General features: G+C 39.8%; 1 protein-coding gene across 1 annotated transcript in view; it reads right to left on the minus strand.

The window, feature by feature from the left end:
• Positions 1-19135, minus strand: part of LOC109929875 (potassium channel subfamily T member 2-like) — a 636785-nt gene extending 617650 nt beyond the window's left edge. The window contains exon 1 of the mRNA XM_048602052.1: positions 19018-19135. Coding sequence (XP_048458009.1) covers positions 19018-19112 — 95 coding nt within the window. The 5' untranslated portion in view covers positions 19113-19135. The remainder of the gene's footprint in view (positions 1-19017) is intronic.
• Between the last annotated feature and the right edge of the window lie 454 nt (positions 19136-19589).

The following is a 19589-nucleotide window of genomic DNA, read 5'->3' on the forward strand; positions in this document are numbered from 1 at the left end:
AAACCTAGATGTCAGTTAAAATTGTTACATCTCAACAGGGCAGCAGGCTGGAAATCAAGGACCACTATTCCCAGAGTTGTCAAAAAAAACTAAAGATTCTATAAAAGTGTACAAAATTCCCTAATTTGGGTGTCTTTTAGACCCAAGATAATAGAAAGCACAGATCATGTTTCTGTACCTAAACATGAACTACTGTTTGTTACAAATTGATAGATTCTGGCTGCAGGTAAAGCATCATGAATCATCAACATCCAAGGCTAGGATCAAAACTCTAACCCTACATATGAAAAATCCCTGCACTCAGGTACAGACAGACAGACACAAAACAACATGGGTATACAGACAGAGGGAAAGGCAAGCAAGGCAGTTCAATAGTCCATGCCCTCAGGGAGCACTGAGAAGATTACTTTGGCTTGCTGGGACTTGCTGTTCCTTCATCTTCCATTTCCAGGTTCACTTGCAATAAGAATCTCCTGTAAGCTTTAGGAATGGAACAATTTATACTGATACAGGCTGCATTTTTTTAAAAAAATGCAACATAAACTTGTGAATTGTGGGTGGAAAGCAGACCACCGCCTCTCAAAGCTATGACCATAATTTTATTCACTTGTCTTTTCCTGATGCCTTTGTTTTTTGTTCATTTCAAAACTTCTTTTGCTGTTAAAAAGGCTATTAGGAATTGCCGTTCTGCTATGATTTCTCACAGGGCTGCACTCGGAATTAAAGTAAAACTCTCAAAGCTCTGTCTTGGTTCTTATACAAGATCTTTGGCGCCTGCTCCACTCTTCAATTAAAGTTACCCTCTCCAAATATCAGAGACTTCCAGCATCAGTATAGATGGTTACATCATGGTGATGAGAATGTGTCAATCCAGAACCCCAGGTTAATACTCAATGACACAGGTTCAAATTCCACCGTAGAACCTGGTGAAATTTAAATTTGAATACTGGAATCTAGAATTGAAAATTAGACACAGTAAATGGAGACCAATGAACTCTTATCGATTGTCAGAAAAGCTACAGGAAGGAAACCTGCCAGCCGTACCACCTCTGACTCCAAATGCACAGTAACAGTTAGCTGCTCTCAGAAATGACGTGGCAAGACATTCACTGCATGGGCTACGATATATCACATATAGTAAATTTATTTTTACATGATGCAAGCTAAAACAAGAGATCTTAGAATACAGGAATTGTACTTACATTTTTTAAAATCATAACTCCAGCTGTAATAACAATTACTGTCTTTTAGCTAACACGTCTGTCGGTGCAGATTGCAGTTTACATTTTTCGCACAGTATTTATCACAGTGTTAATCATTAAGTGAGCAACAATGCTGCTGTGTTTCTGGAGTCGTTCTTTGTTAATGAAGACCTGCAAAGTACAATTCATTTACTAAATGGACAACAAACAATGAAACAAGAACAATTTTTGCACCTTAATCTTACGTCTGCATCAATTTCTGCACGCTAGGATGTCTGCAGAAAGCTATTCCTTTTTGACGAAAATGCTTTCATGATGTGAAAAGAAAGGTGCTGTAGGAGAAGCATTTACCACCCTTAGAAATCCACTGCATTATTTATTTTCAATGCAAGTGCAGCACTTCCATGATACTAACTACTGGGATCTAAATGGCCAAGCAGTAACTGCCTTTCTGAACATTACACACTGCGAAGAAATGCTCTTCTTTATAACCATTTTGGACCATACAATCCAACATCCAGGGAACAAACAATTCCAGAAGGCTGATGCCTTTGACTGTTCCAAAATGTTAGTTACATTCAATTCTGGAACAAGAGCAGGACTGGTTATGAAGTTTTCAATAGGTGACTCAGAATAGTTGAAGGTTTACTAGACAGACAATCCAGTCATTTAGACAGAAGCAGTAAGGTGACAACATTACCTACAGGTTAGTATTCAGTTAGCTACTTTGTAGAGGCACCATCCCAAAAAAAAAGCATGCAGCATGCTCAGAGTTGTTAATACTCAGGAGAACTCTAGGAGCTAGCAGCTGCTGCTCAGTGTTGGCATTAGGATTCAGAAAAAGTGTCAAGAACTGTTGAGGCTTGAGACCAGTAGTAGCCCATTAATATTGTAATTCAGTTTAGGGCAAAGATGATTTATTTTATGCAGCTAAACGAGATGACAGTTCAGAGAAACATAGGGCAGTACCAGTTTCAATGGTAGCTGCCTGTGGACAAGCTGAAATTGTGCCTGCAAGTCGGTGCTGGAGTGCAGTTTCCAGAATCCAGGGGATTGCAGTCCAGACTGGAAAAGTGAACTACTGCACTTGAGCCATCATTCAGGCAGATCTTGATGGGCAGTTTTTGAGAGCGCTCCGAAGCTAGATCTTCAGCAGTGCGGAATCAGACACTCTTATAAAAGTTCCAATGAGACTTACTGACCCACAATGTCACCCAGGTCTTGGAGATTTCTGACAAATGTGAGGCAACTGTCTTGACCACATTTTGATATCTGATGTGCTTTGTGGGGCACTCAACCACAATGCATCTGTTACCCACATTTACATCAGGTTAATCCAGTTGCATGTCAGACCACAAGCTTCAAAGTAAGTTGTTTTAATTCTAACTTTGGAAAGTTTATTGTTTGTTCAAAACCATGGAATCTTGTGGTTTTATTCTCTGGATAGGTACCTGAAATCTCATACTTTGTCTACTTAAATAAAAAAGGTTCATGTTCCTTCCCCAAATTGTGACAGATTTGGCAGTCTGGTTTGGCATCGTAACAATTTTGAAACTTGTAAATTATTTAATTTCTCACACTCCTCAGTTCGATTTTCACAGTATTTTTTGGTAAGTGGCTTGTTAAATACAGTATTATGGTATTACAGTCTACCATAATTAACATTGTCCATGATATAGAATGGAGTATTACTAAATTGGCTGAAGAATTTGCAGCTAGATGTCGTCAATGTACGTGTGAAATTAAACATTTGACTGGATTTTATCCCAAGTCAGACAGGGTTTTAAAAATTGTCCCACGATTGCCAAAGCCCCAAGTTCTAGAATTATTCAAACTTCTGGATCACTTTCTTCATTTACAAGCCTTTTTTTTTTCTTAAACCAAACTTTTGAACACCTAGTCTAACTTCACCTTGTGAGACATTGTGAAATTTTGATTGGAAATATTTCACTGAGTTGACTCGGGATTTGACCTGCATTAAAAGAGGTACAACAAACGTCCAGGTTGCTTTTTACTGCCACAGGTGACTGAAGCCACTTTTTGCAAACTCTACCTGCATGATGCAGCTGATGATGGCAAGTTTATGGATTGGAATTCCACCGTTTTCAAAATTGCACATGGAACATAGAATAGTGCAGCACAGGAACAAGTCCTTCTGCCCACCAAGTCTATGCTGACCACCTGGAGTGGCATTGGTGAAAGAATCCAAATGGCCACTTGGATTACATTAATAGAGCCATCCTGACACGGCCACACACCAAAATGTCATTTCAGCAAATACACAGCACACTGCCACCGACAGTTAGTGACACAGTTCAGACTAATGGGTTCATGAATTTTCTAATCAGTGCAGAACATTGCCAAGAGTGTGCTTTTCAATTTTTCAGAGCAGAAGCCTATTACTCATGATCACATAGGCTCCTATCACCAATATTACTTCACCATCCAATTGCTTTGTGATTTACTTGGTGAAGGATTTTTTTAAAAAAAGTAAAGCGATCAGACAGTCCTTCCAGAACTTCAGAGAGAAAGAAGGGACATGCTGAAGTGTTAATGACAATTGATTTTACCACGATGGTTTACAGCACTTTAGGTAAGTATTGAAAGTCGTTAGCTTGCTTGTAGTCTGGATAATCAATGATTGATTTCAGCTTAGGAACCCAGACCTTAAAAGTTTAGAACAGTTCAGAAGAGACATGATTGGGGTCAGAAGCAAATATAAATTTGTCTTCTAGACAGGAACATAGGACAGTTCAGGGAAAACACAGTCACCTCACTCTGAAAGATTAGTTATGCAACTTCCAAACTATGAGTATTTAGTTAGAAATCTGCAGCTTATTGAAAGCTAAGAAAATATAAGCTCTGTTTTGGGCATATTCCTATAAGAAGGCTTCCCATTTCACAGGAAAGAACTCAGAAAAATAAATTAAAATCAGACTTAAAGATTTGGTACAGCGGGAACTTTTTCCAATTTTTGTGCCTGAAAACCGGACAAGTCTTTATTTTGTTGCATGTTTTAAGGTTTTCAAACTGTATTCCATAGTTAGTTATGAAGGCTTTTTCTCATTTCAAATTTTACTGACTTGTTTTCTTGCTTATCTATGTACTTTTGTTCCAACCCATTCCATGGCTTGTGATATTTGCCAGAGGAATAGTTAAAAAGGTAACTACAAAAGAAAGGAAGGTATAAATAAATGGTGATCATCCTGTGTGTATTTGATATACCTGTGAGTCGGCATGGAAAAATTGGAACTATTAATAAATGATGTCTCACTAACTGACTAGAGTGAATCATAGATATTTCCTGCAAAGGAAGTGCTCATTCAGTACATTATATCTGTGTCAACTGAGAAAGAGCAAACTATTTGCTGTTTTGAGCTATTGATGATAGCCTTGTAGGTTAAGGTGCTTCAGGTACGCATCCCAAGAATTTTAAAATTCACAGGAAGGGCAAGGAAACTTTACCCTGGATGTTTTTATTTTTATTTTGGCTCTGTTTCTTTTTTTTCTATCATTCTGGTATTTTGTATTTTAAGAATGGCAACTTTGTACACTTTTCACTGAACCCCTGTATTTGAGTACACATGACAATAAAATTTAATTCCAATTCCACTTTTTCCTTAACTCCCTTTTAATCCTTCTCCCAAATACTTTAACACTGTACTACTTGGGAACTGACACTTCTGCGAAAGGAAAAAGTGTCTGTCCTATACACCATCTAGAACCCAAATGATTTTAAATTAAAATAAATTTCAAATCAGAGAAGTTTGATTTTATCAATCAATTAAATCTTGAGTCAGCCTCCTCTATTCCAAGGAAAATAACCACAGCCTATTCAATTTCCCCTGAATAGCTAAAATTCCTCATTCCTGGCAACATCCTTGTAAATGTCTTACCTTTTCTAGTGTAGTCACATTCTTCCAGCATTGCAGTGACAAGAACCACACACTGAACTCTAGCTGCTGCTTGACTAGTATTTTGCACGACTCCTTTGTTTTTTTTTTAAACCTTCGCTAATCAAAAGCATCTCAAATGCCTTTCTAACCATTTTTTCATCCTTCAGAGAGGTCTGTGAACATGTACTCTGTGGTCCAGGCTTTAGATCCTTCAACCAGTTTATGTGTTAAAAGATTTTGTCCAAGCACTTTTGTCAGTGAGGTGAACAAAGGCATACAAAATTTGGTTTGAGGTTCAGCTCAATTTTTATGAACAAATTATCTCGCTCTGCCTGAGAACGGATACTGCCCAGAAAGATCCAAGTTTTTGAGCTGGGCTGTTGGAACCCCCTTCCTTTCTGACATAGAACTGCCACAAAGCTGAGTCTCGCTGGTCAAGACAGAGCATCTAGGTCGAAATATTTTCACAAAAGGCCAGTATCCTGTCACCACGTCACCCTTTATTTGCGTGTGCATAGTACTTGACACTGTTCCAATTCCTCAGAGCCAGCCCTCAGAGTGAACAGAACCGCCTGTTTATATCTGGCAGCCAGGGCTCCAGGATAACAGCCCCAATCAGGGAACTCATATTCCAAGAGCTCAAACTGGCTGACCTCATTACAATCACTTCACAGGTCTTCTTGGGTTGCCACACAATCTTCCACCACCAGTCTTGCTGCAAGTCTCTGCAGAGTGGGGATGGCTTTCATCCCCCTCACCCCAGATCTTCTCGAATGTCATGTGGCCTTTGGCCAATGGGGTCACGAGCTAGGTTCAAAACATCCAGTGGAGTTGCGCTAACATCCTTCAGTGTTGCCACGCTGGGGAGGTCAAAGGCCAAATGCCAGAAAGTCTGACTGATACCCCTCCAAAACACAACCCTCAGATTAGTTGTATGTGGTTCCCCCTGAACCTTTGTGACCTCTTTGACCTTGGTTTCCACTGTTTTCTGAAGCCAATAGGTGTTGGCCGCTGTTAGTTTGGCTAATTTTCTGTCAGGCTCAATTTCTTTGGCAGAGGGTAATGTAGAATGTCCAATTTGGGCCTGTAATCACTTGGCCACAACTCCTGGGTCAATTTCTCTACACTTCTCAGAATATAACCATTTACTGTATCTACCCTTGCCTTGCATGCCTTCCCCAAATGCATTTCCTCGCACTTCTCCAGACTAAACTTCAGTTGCTACTTTTCTACTTGCCTGGCCTGATCGCTTCCTCATGATCAGTTAATTTTTGTAACATCTGTGAATGCCTTAAATGATGTGCCCTACCACATGCTAATCAGTTGTGAACTTCTGTTAATAAATCCATGCTGCCTTCCTTTGATTAATCAGACTATATAGTAATAAATACCGTCCTTCAGAATTACTTCCAATAATTTATCTTACCAAGGTAAGCCTGACCAACCTATGCTTATTCCTTTCTCTTTTCTTAAACAAAAAAAAAAAAAATCAGTCCAACATCTATAGCCAGAGAGTATTGGAAAATTGGAATCAGCATGAATATTACTGGCAAGGTTCAATGGGCATAATATAAATCGCTGCACACTATTTTGATTTTCTGCTGGCTAGGAGATACTATTTGATTGTGAAAAATTAGGACCACTGCTCCTCTCTGGAGTGATAGAGTTCCTATGATTAGTAGACACTGCAGCACCACCATATACTTGCAGAACACAGAAAGCATTCCCTGGAAAACTGATCAGAATTCCACACTGCACACCCAAAGTAAAACCAAAATGTCACGAATAACTAGCACATTTCCCAAGATACTAAATAATATCATTCATGCAGTCACTGCCCGCTCAATGGCGTTGTGAGAAATGTAATGCTTTTGACAGCACTTAGCTACATACGCCATCTTTCTTTCCACTAATCACCTTCTTACACTTATGTAGCACTTTAAATCACCATTGGTTCAATTGCAGACAGGATACAGCATCAGAAATGCAGTTACTAAAAAGCAGAGATGCCATTATGTCTGCCAAACGTATATATACAGCGTATCCAGAAGCAAAGGCAGCAAACAATCTTGTGCTATAAAGCTTCTACTTATATTGGAAGGTATGCAGTGTCCATTTAGAACTTTTTTTTAAATACTCACTATTGATCTTAGACAATTTGAGATTGACTTAATGCACTTCAGAAATCATTCAGTATTAGGAAATCATAGGCCATTTCAATCAGTAATTTGAAAGAGACATAACACACGATAGGCACATTCACCATAAAAACTCAAAAGCTGAATTTCTTGCAAACTTGCTTGAATGATTGGAAGTGCAGTCAGAGTGACAGTCTGAGTGGGTGGAAAATTGACAGCTTATCTATGGAATTACCTGCACAGGCATGGGCCAGCAACCTTCATTCAAATGCTCAGTTTGCAACCTGCACCAGCGTCTCTGACTAACATCGATACCATGCAACGAGCAGCTGAAACCAATGTTCTTAGACCCACGATAACATAGAGTCCAACACAGTTTGCAACAGGCCACTCCACACTCGTTTCTTATTCCTCCTGTCACCACACAAACAGAAAACAACATTTTAAAAAAAGCTATTTTGCAACCACCCGATTTGATAACTTAAGTACCAAACTAACTCCTGCTAGAAACAGGCTGCCATTTTACTCATCATTTGCATTAACTGAGCCAGGTAATGAGTGAGTATTAGTTCATTAGCCAAGCTAAACTCCCTCTCAATTCTCAACTGGCCTTCCCAATTATCAGACGAGAAAATAGGTGCTTAAGAATTTATATTGTATACTTTTGTATAAATTTTCTATTAGTTTACAACTAAGGATTCAGTCCACCTTTTTAAGAGAGAGGAGTTTCATGAGACAGCATCTAATGCAGTCCTGTTGCAGGTTAAGGGTTCCCTGTTTAAAATTCTTTGGTCACAATATAACTTACCTTAATATTAGACAATTGAAAAAAAAAAATTGTAAAAAGGATGAAATCAACTTCTAGCAAAGGTTGGTGACACCCAGCCAAACCAGACCAATGGGGAAAAATCTAAGCATCCTTTTGATTTAGCAAATTTAATTTTATACGTCAAGGACATAGAAACACTATATTTGTAGCATCAATTACATGGAGGGTTTTCCCTCAGTGAGACCTGCCAGATTTTCTCATGCCATCATTCCAGACTTGCCTCATTAACTACCCACCACACCTAAAAGGCAACTCAGATGAAGTATAATTAAAAATGGTTAAAGAGGTGGAAAAGCTGTTATTACAGTGGAATCAACTTAGGTCAAATTACAGGGTAGTGCTAAAAGGGCAGAATTAAAAGCATTTCATATGAATGCATGCAGTATTCGCAACAAGATTAATGCTAATAGAAATTAACGGTATGATTTGATTGTCATTACAGAGATGTGGCTGCCGAGTGACCAGCACTGGGAACTGAATACTAAAGGATGGACAACATCGAGGGAGCATAGGCAAAAAGGAAAAAGGTGAGAAAGTGCGGATAAGGAAAGGAATCAGTGCATTAGTAAGAGAAAATCTCCAATCAGAAGAATAAGATGTGGAATATAAGATATGGTATTGTGGGTCAACCCACAGCATGTGGACTGCAGTGGTTCAAAAAGGCAGCTCACCTCCATCTTCTCAAGGGCAACTAGGGACGGGCAATAAATGCTGGCCCAGCCTGCAATGCCCACATCCCACAAAAATGAATTTTTAAAAATCTGTTTGGATGAAACTAAGAAACAGCAAAGAGCAGCAAATGCTGTTCCGAGTGGTTTATAGACCACCCAACAGTTATAGTAATGCAAGGCATGGTATAAGTAAAGAAATTAGACCTGTATATAGCAGTCCGAATGCAATAAACATGGGTGATGCAAATCTACACACAAACAGGCTAAATCTAAGACACACCAATGCTATGGATAAAAAAGGTCATGGACATGTCTGAATGGTCTTCTAGGACAAATGCTCAAGAACCAATAGGTTATTTTAGCTCTAGTGTTATGTAATGAGAATGGGTCAATAAATAATCTTGATGTAAAATAAATTAATGATGTTGAATGTTGACGAACCTCCAGGTCCCAATGACCTTCACCCAGAGTACTGAAAGAGATGGCTACAAAATAGCAGGTACCATGGAGATCATCTTCCAAAATTCCATTAATTCTACAGTTACGTCTGCCAATTATAAGTCTACACATGTAACCACACTGTTTAAAAAGAGAGGGTGGGAAGGAACAGAGAAAAATAACAAAGAATTATAGACCTGTCAGCAGGTAGCAGGGAAAATACTCAAATCTATTGTAAAGGATGGGATTATCAGATATTTAGACAATGACTGATTGCAGTAGTGCATAAAGCCCTCCTTTCCTCCTAAAATCAATTATATAGAATAGCTTTGCTTGCAACTCTACATTAACACTAGCAGTTGCTCCTGGTAACTTCACAAAACTAACTAAATTATGGAACTGTCATTTCAGTTGCTCTGAGGTCATCAAGATTTAGTAAAGCTTCACTGTCCAATGTAGCACTATCAGAGTAATTGTCTGTAAAATGCCCGGTTTGGTGATTTTTCTAAGACTGACACAAAGATTGACCACTTTAGTGGGTAGGTTCAAAATGAATGAAGCTAAGAAAATATATGGAAACTGAATTAAACAGACATGTTCTTTGTGAAAAATTCAATACAAAGAAGGTATCCTCATACAACAGCAAAAGTCACATAGGAATTCTAACATCCTACAAACTAACGAGTAGTAGGAACAAAATCAAGAAAAGCTAAAAAGAAAATTCCTAACACCTGACGCCACTCCCACCATCATCTGCCTCCACTACCAAGTATTGTTCTTTAAATTAATATTAGTTTAAACATAACCGAGAAAGCAAAAGTGACTATAACATGGATGGAACAGTTGTAATGTTAACTAGTTTCTAAAAGCATTACTAAATTCTCGATTTCCAAATGATCTAAATCTAGTGTCAAACACCTTTGTTAAAAGTACTTAAATAACTCCAATGACGTTTGCTTCTTTTTTTTTCCCCAGGCACAAGACCATGTAGTGGAGGTATTATCAAGAGTTACTAAGATTCAATTGGAATGGAACAACAATATGCTCCTTCCAAGCATCTAGTGAAAGGTGAAGAGTGATGACAGCATCTTGCAAGAGTCAAGTAATTGTGCATCTGATAATAGTGAGGCCTTGGCCCTACAATGTTGTCCATCTCAATGTTTGCAGTTGTTGGAGGTCAGTCACCTCAGCTTCAGGACATCTATGCAGGAGGTCCTCAGGATGATCTTCAGCTGCTTCATCAATGATCTTCCCTCCATCATAAGGTGATAAGTGGGAATGTTCGTCAATGATTGCACAATGTTCTGCACCATTCCTGAATCCTCGGGTACCAAAGTAGTCTGGTCCAAATGCAACAAAATCTTGACAACATCCAGGGTTGGCTGACAAATGGCAAAGTAACAAAGTAAATGCCAGGCAGTGACAATCTCACCACCACTCCTCAACATTCAAGTTGTTAACATTACTAAATCCTCCATTATCAATATCCTGGAGGTTATCACTGACCAGAAACTCAACTGCTTATATGGTAAGTTCACAGTGACTACAGGAGCAGGTGACAGGCTAGAAATTCTGTGGCAAGTAACTCCTCCTGATTCCCCAAAACCTGTCCACCATCAATAAGGCACAAGTCAGGAGAATGATGGAATATTCGCCACTTGCCAATAACACTCAAGAAACTCGACACCATCCTGCTTGATTGGCACCACACCCACAGGTTTATAATTCCTACACCACCGAGGCTCAGTTGCAGTAGTGTTTACTGCCTACAAGATGTATGGCAAAAATTCAAAGATCCTTAGACAGTAACTTCCAAACCTATAACCAGTTCCATCTAGAAGGACAAGGTTAACAGACACATGGGAACTCCACCATCTGCAAGTTCTTCTCCAAGCCACACACCATCGTCACTTAGAAATATGTTGCCATTCCTTCACAGACGCTGGTTCAAAATCCTGGAATTCCCTCCCTAAGGGCATTGTAAGTCAACACTGCAGCGACTCAAGAAGGCAGCTCACCACCTTCTCAAAAGCAAACAAGGATGGGCAATAAATGCCAGCCAGCAAGCAATGCCCACACTACGTGAAAGAATGGAAAAAACCTACTGATGTGGCTGCCTGCTGACCAGCTAATCGAGCCACTTGAGGACCATTTCCAACTGTGGTCATTTTGCATGTGTCAGGAGTGCCTATCACACAGGCAGATGGCCAGATGAAATTCTGGCAGATTTCCAGTAGGTTCCGAGAAAAGGGCACTTTTAATGGGCACCTCATGGTCCATAGAGGAGCCCACCCATGGTACAGACGATCTGTTCCCAAACTGCTACTTCCATAACAACCTCCTCTTGTGCTTCTCCCAAATCCTGATCATTAGCTTCAGATGAATGGTCATTGATCTGAAACATTAACTTTCTGATTTGCTGAGTTTTTCCAACACTTATTTTTATGTCATATTTCGAGCATCATCAGCATTTTGTTTTTGTATACTCCAATTTTAATAAATTGGACACACTCTCAAATGCCTTTGCGAAATGATGATTGATCGGTGATGGAACTGTTTGTGAGCAACCCCAATATTCGTGGTTGAAGTAGAATTGATCCAGCAGTCTCTCTACCATTTACTTGTCCTAATGCATGCTCCTTTCATTCATGGGATATTCCTTTGAGTTGCTCAGTAACTCACAGCTCCCTGGAGTATGCATTTCCATTGCGCCTGCACTGTGTTTGAAAAGAATAACAAATAAGTCTTGAAAAGACTGGGCAGTGGGTTCAGCAGATAACATAGTGCAGGTGAAAACAGCAGCATTGCTTGTGATGGAGGTGCTGGAGGGATAAACATCAATGGGCCATATTGTCCATATTTCACTGACTTTTCTTTTTTCTCTTGGTAGAAAATAAGCATTAATATTTGACTAATCCTCTATATACAGTGTAACATATAACCCGACAATAGTTATGCGATTGAAACAAAAATCATCAAACAGCATTGTTTATGACACTGATGCACCATTTCTGTATACAGCCTCTGCTCCTGCTATTATCTCTTCCACTGCCATCCATAATATCAGCAGTGTACCTTGAGGTCATCCTGTTTTATGTGATGAGCCATTGAATTACTTGTTTGTTTTTATATAGTTTCATTCACATTAACACCAGCCTGTAGCTGGTATTAAACACAACAATCACTCGCCACAACCAAAGATGGAGAAAATAAGAACATTTTCTACCAAATTCTTTATCATCATATTTAGAGAAAAAGATTACAAGTGAGCAATGGCTTGGCTCCAGGGATACTTCTGTGCATGAAACAAAGGCAAAAAATAAGTGATAGCACTAATACAGTCTGAACAAAATGCCTAAATAACAGCTTTGATAATTACACTATCAGAAAGTCATTCCCAATCGCATATTGGTGAGAAGTTGGGAGTGTTTTCTGCAGTGTCAGCAAAATGTATTGTTCTTCTCCAGTCATTATAATAATGCCCAGACAGCAGTAACATGGACAACAGAAAATAAAAGAATACAGAACTGTATTAATACTAAAAGTTTAAGGAAATCGGGTTCTACGTTTCAAGGTTTGAAACAAATATTTTGATGGCAGAATTTTACAAGATGGCAGATCCTCTTCCCAGTGGGTGTTTTGGGGCAGAGTGGGAGCGGGGTGGGTCTTAAAATTCCACTTCATTTGTGGGCAACCACTTTCTCACCCAAAAGAACAATGGATGCTAAGACTCTTCACAGCCTCTGTATCCAGACAGCAATATGCTATTTTTTTTCTGTCTAATAGAAGTTAGGACAGGCCAGTCACTTAATCAGAGTTCCATTTCACCTCTGTTTGGGGGCCACTATGTGGTGACTTCCATGGAGAATTGTTGGGTCCCAAGGACAGTTCGAATTTGTCACAGATGCTCAGGAGTCTACGCATCGACAGCAATAATCCCCATCGCAATGTCCATCATATTCAAATACTCACTGTCCACAAACAAATCAAATACTGATCCATACATTTTAACTTTTACTCTTTTCAACTCAGCTCTTATTTTTAATCTGTGTGTATGTGTTCCAAATTTTTCTCACATTTACTAATGAACAAACCCACTCCTTTTGTTAATTCAAGAAAGATGGACTCCTTTTCAAAAAAAAAATGTTCTTTGGGTCTAGGAGAAAGATACACACAAGGAAAAGGATACTTTTCAAATTAATCTTGTTGCAACCACAGAGGGTATGAGTGAACAAGGAAATAGAGCAGTTCATTCTTCCTCACCCAGGAGCATAATAGTTTGTGATATCCTGCCAGAAACTATTATGAAATGGGGAACTCTGCCTGGAGTCTGATCATAACAGGACTCAAATTTAAGTCACCAACTAGACAGCTAATTATTCTTTCACACCTTTCAAATTGTGCTGGTTTAGTGGTCTATCACCAAGCACAAGAATCATAGCTACAAATAGAGTGTTAGTATATTGACTTTACCCTATAAATGGAGTCAGACACTATCTGTTCATAAACAGACTGAAAACCTTTTCATGTCACGTGTCACTAGTTAGCCATGTATATATTCAGCCCTGCACTTGAAAAGCTGCCAACAATGGGCCCTCCTGTGGCACAGAGGTAGTGTTTCCCCATCTGTGAAACAAGTAGACCTGGGTTCAAGTCCCAGCTACTCCAGAGATGGGAAATGACATCTCTGAACAGGAACATAGGTAAAATTTGAAAGAAAGAAAGGCTGTTGCCTGACAAGGGTGCTGCATCATCCTATAATTTTGCTTTTTTCTGTGGAAAAAGCAACGAAAATGATTTGACACACAAACCAGGACTCTTGTGACTTGCTTAAAGCAGTGGACTGACACTGCTGCAAATATTCTAACTAGCAATGGCAGTGAAAATGTGATCATTTAAAAATGTGTCGCAGCACAGTGATAGCATTCTGACCACGGGGGCAGAAGGTCCAGGTATGTGCGTGTGTACAAAGACGCATCTACTTTCACAGCAGTGGGTAGGATTATCTCCGTGGTAATTGCTACATCAACGTAATTCTAATGGAGACAATATTAATACCCTAACAATCACCCATGTGACATACACAGAAAAGGCAAGTGACCTGAGACATGACCAGATAGGTCCATAATGATCGAAAAACTTCGGTCCCAGATCAAGGCAAAGTCAATGCCAGATGCCTGAAGTGCAAGTGTATGTCTTTATTCACTTTGTTTGCACTACACTTCCTCCTGCAAAAGCATCAGTTCCTTTGGAAAGCCCATGAGAATGGCAATGCTGAGTACTACGGTTGCTAAAAAGAAAGAAGCTGTCATCAACAAAAGTGCTGAGCTAAATCTTAAAATACAGCAGAAAAAAGATATTTCCCAAAAGATACTATCAGAATGAATGACCCAAGAAAATTACAACATTATGTAATTTGTCACTCTTGTCTTTTAAGAATCGAAGTGCAAAGAAACAGCAAGAAGCTTAGAACATTGATCTTGAATGGTAAACCAGTGCAGAGTGCGCAGAGCAAAAGTAACATTTGGGATTGCTCAGATGATCAATTTACATACCTTCTCTTTCAGCCCTATTTTCCTGCCTTCTCCCTGTGGCCATTGATTCCCTTACTCATCAAGAATCCATCTCCGTCTTAAAGACACTCAATTATTTGGCTTCGACCTCCGTCTGCGGCAATGAGCTCCACAGATTTACCACCCTCTGGCTGAAGAAATTCCTCCTCATCTCAGTTCTAAAGGGTTGTCCCTTCATTCTGAGGCTGTGCCCTCAGGTCCTAGTCTCTCCTACTACTGGAAATATCTTCTCTACTCTACCATATCTAGGACTCCCAGTATTCTGCAAGCTTCAATGAGATCGTCCCTCATCTTTCTAAACTCCATTGAGAACAGACACACAGTCCTCAACCGCTCCTCGTATACCAATCCCTTTGGCCCAGGATCATTCCTGTAAATCTCCTCTGGACTCTCTCCAATGCCAGAACATCTTTCCTTAGATACATGGCCTAAAACTGCTCACAACATTCCAAATACGGTCTGACCAGACCTTGTACAGCCTTGGCAGTGCATCCCTGCATTTGCCTTCCTAACTGCCAGCTGAGCCTGCATCTTAACTTTAAGAGAATCCTGAACTAGGACTCCCAAGTACGCTTCAGATGTCCAAGGCCTTTCTCCATTTAGAAAATAATCTACATCTCTATTCTTCCTACCAAAGTGCATAACCTCACCACTTCCCTACCTTCTATTCCATCTGCCACTTCTTTGCTCACTCTCCTAGCTTGTCCAAATCCTCTGCAATCTCTCTGCTTCCTCATCACTACCTGTCCCCCCCTCTAATCTTTGTTTCAGCTGCAAACTTAGCAACAATGCCCTCAGTTCTTTCATCCAGATCATTAACATACAACATGTCTAGTTGTGGTTCCAACACAGATCCCTGAAAACTGCACTAGTCACCGATTGCCATCCTGTAAAAGACCCCTTTGTCCCTACTCTCTGCCTTCTGCAAGTCAGCCAATCCTCTATCTGTGCCAACACCTTGCCCCAAACACCATATGCACTTATTTAGCAGTCTCCCATCTGGGCACCTTGTCAAAAGCCTTTTGAAAATCTAAATAAATCATGTCCTTTGGCTCTCCTTTGTCTAACCTGCTCATTATCTCCCCCAAGAATTCTAAAAGATTTGTCAGGCATGACCTCCCCTTGAAGAAACCATGCTGATTCAGCCCTATTTTACCATTGCACTTTCAAGTATGCTGCAATTTCATCCTTAAAAATGTACTCTAAAATCTTGCTAACGTCCGAGGTCAGGCTAACCAGCTTATAGTTTTCTGCCTTCTGCTTCCCTCCCTTCTTAAATGGAGGTGCTATATTAGCCACTTCCCAGTCCTCTGGGATGCTTCCTGACTCCAATGATTCCCAAAAGATCGCTGCCCATGCCTCTGCAATCTCCTTCAGAACTCTGGGGTGTAGCCCATTTGGTCCCAGTCAGGTCCTATTGTTACAAAAATACAATGCACCTTCATAATTCCCTTTATAAATTCAATACCAGGATAAATAGCAAATAAGACAACTTAAAACCACAAGGCTAACATCTAAACTGAATTCAACCTGATACAACAATAGCACTTCAACTTTACACGTTTGCAACTGTGACAGTTTGTGTGCAACTGGGATCAGATCCCTCAACTGTTCCATTAGTGCAACTATAAGTTATTTTAGTCATGAACATTTTGAAGAATCAACCAATTCAAAATGGGAAAACATTGAAACTAAGCCATACAATTCTTACAAAGCATGCAAAAAAGCCACTGATGATCAAATTTTACTTATTGAAGAAACAATCTACTTATACAGTGGGAAGGTTATTTTAATTGAATACATCAATTTAGGAATTTAAAAAATCCAAAAATCTATTAATTTTTATCTACTTGAATATCCTATCAACATTTTTATATGAATACCTGCAACCACATTTGTAATGCAAACATCCTCTATAAACATATCCATCAGTGATTGAGTTGCATCAGTACCAATGGTAAAAGGAAGTAATTATAGCATAATATTCGTACCAGTCTCTGTAATCATGTTACTGTAGAGGCATGACAACTTACAATAAAAATCTATGAGACAGAATGCCTGATTTAAAAGTGGGGACAGAGTTGCATCTGCATGACCTGATCCAATTAGTCCATGCAATCTTGTTTACTCTGAAACTTTACTTGGTCCCAAACCCCTCATCTCCAGTACTACAAAGCAAAAAACAGTCCTTTATGTGGTTTCCACTCTTGACCTTACTGCCGAACTGTATAATTCATAACAACAGGAGTCACATGTCAGTTAGTGGGTGACCCATCTTTTCGCCATCAACAAATGATTTGATTTATTTATTGTCACATGTACTTTTTTGCAAAATCCACAGTGAAAAGTGCTGTATAGTGTCGCCATCTTAAAACACAGATAAAGAAACCAAAACATAGAATATAAAGGCAGAAAATTGTTAGACATAAAGAAAAAGTGTTCAGCTTTACAGTCTTTCCTGCTAAGTGCCCTGTCATGGGCCATGGGACTGGTGCCAGGCTTCAGTCCCCTTCACTGTGTTGCCACTGAAATAAAAGTCTTTGGCACCATCTCACCTCTACCAACGCACTTGCCACTATGAACCCTTGATGGACATCGCCAATGCAGATGCCATCGATGCCATCAGGTACCACGCTGGCCCAAACACAACTCCACTGCTGCCATGAGTCCGCTTCAGGCCCGCTTCACTGATGCAGCCACCGCTGATGCCGCCGGGTCTCATACCAGGCCCAAATTCATCTCTGCCACCGTGAATCTGCGCCAGGCACAGACGCTGCCAGGTACCCAAGCTCTGATGCCACTGTCATGAGTCTGCATTGCTGGGCCTACTCATCACCACAACTGAGCTCTTCACCAAGGGGCAAGTTAAAATAAAAGAGAAAAAAAGAAAAGAAACGAAAAGTAAAGTGGATGGAGTGGATGACTCATGGGCTAAGATGCCCTACTCCACCACCATCTTATTGGAAGGGATGGAACTTGGTCATCAACTCAAATAATTGGCAGACCCTTAGTTGAACCAAAGCAATTAAAGTAATCAAAAATGTCTTTTATTTAATAGAATGTTCAAAAAACTGATAATGACCATGAAACACAAAGAAATCCACTTTAATGCTGCTATTTACAAACAACTGAGTGCCGATGTCTGGTCAACTCTTTGGACAGCCATGTTGCTTTACAGGCAATTTTTGGTTAATATTAAATTTCTTACATAACGTGTGTAATAAAAATAACAGCAATTAATTAAATGCATACAAAAGGCCTTGTTTTTTATCTTAGAGACTACAAATAATAACTTTTTACCAGACATATCTACTCAATCTGGAGTTCAAGTAAGTTTCCATCGATTGCCTTAGAGTATGCTCCAACGTGCACACATTAGCAGGTTTGATTTTCGTTTTTTTTTAAAATGGCATGGACAATTCCAGAATCCCACTGCTGCAAAAATAAATAAACTCAAGAAGTTGCATCTGAATATTTATTTCAGCAGCAATAAAGTTAGGACTTAGCATTGAAAAACAAAGGTGTGATGTCAGAGATTTTACAATTAAATTGATAATTTGATACCAAAAGATTAAAACCTGCAGCAAAATTAATTGTAAATGGTTGCCTGCACATGAACACAATTCTTCTTCTCTATTGCGATTGAAGACAGTTAAAGCTAGCTGCAAATGATGTTCTCACTGTTTCCAAAATGATATCCCAGTAATCGCTTTTAGGCAACATCTTCTGTACAATTATTAAATAGACAATAAATCATGGCAGTAGACTCTGCGTGTTAATGAATGACTTTAAAGACAGAAGACAGAATGCAGGTCTACTGAAGGTGCAAAAATACTTTAATCAGACCCTTTTTATCTATTCTTTTGGGAGGGAGCCGAACAGACTTTGAGATTTAAATTTCAAAAGGCTGTTTTTCCCAATAAGTAAGAGATCCGATACCGTACAGTTATCTTTACAAGAGCACATAGAAAGCAATTACATCTACAGATTAATTTCAACACAGGGCAAGAAAGAAATGACAAACATCGCTCAATTATAATTCTGTGCTCAACCATATTATGAATCTAAACATTTCCATTTAGGCCTGTTTAATTAGACATCGTCTACACACGGGCATTGTTTTACAATATTTCAGCAAAGCAGAGCAAAGAATCAAACTTTCCAATGCGCGTAACAAGTTGTAATTATGTAAAAATTGCGTATCTTTCTATGCATCCAAGACAGCTAGCACTCCAACACCTGGTAAAAGAAAATCACCAACTGGACCTACCTGTCATCTGCCTGCCAACCTTGATCTCCAAGGAGCAAATCACGAAATCTGTACCTTGGAGGAAGAGGAGGCACTTCGTTTTCCAGGTCCACCATTCTTTCCAGCTATGTAGTGTACCTATGTCAGATGAATATATATATATATATAATACGTATATACATGCACAAATTTCCCACAATCTGTTATCTCAAGGGATCACCTTGTAAAAAAAAGTATACACACACCAAACACACACGTACACAAAGGGTTCACTTTAGTTGTCAGTGGAAGGCTTACACGCACAACTCTGCGAGATGCTGCTCGCTCCTACTCGTCACGTTAAGAGGGAAAGTGCTGAGCGCGCGGCAGCAGCCAGCAACCCCGGGCACTGTGAGATAGAACGTTGCCCGGAGCTCGTGTCTCCCCACGGGGACAGTCAGGAATAGACAGCTGCCCGGAGCTCGTGCATCCCACGGGGACAGGCAGGGATAGAACCTTGCCCGGAGCTCGTGTCTCCCCCCCGGGGATAGTCAGGGATAGAACGCAGCCCGGAGCTCGTGTCTCCCCCGGAGGCAGTCAGGGATAGAACGCAG

The sequence above is a fragment of the Rhincodon typus genome, chromosome 10 (genome assembly GCF_021869965.1).
Source record: "Rhincodon typus isolate 14 chromosome 10, sRhiTyp1.1, whole genome shotgun sequence".
Classification (NCBI taxonomy): Eukaryota; Metazoa; Chordata; class Chondrichthyes; order Orectolobiformes; family Rhincodontidae; genus Rhincodon; species Rhincodon typus.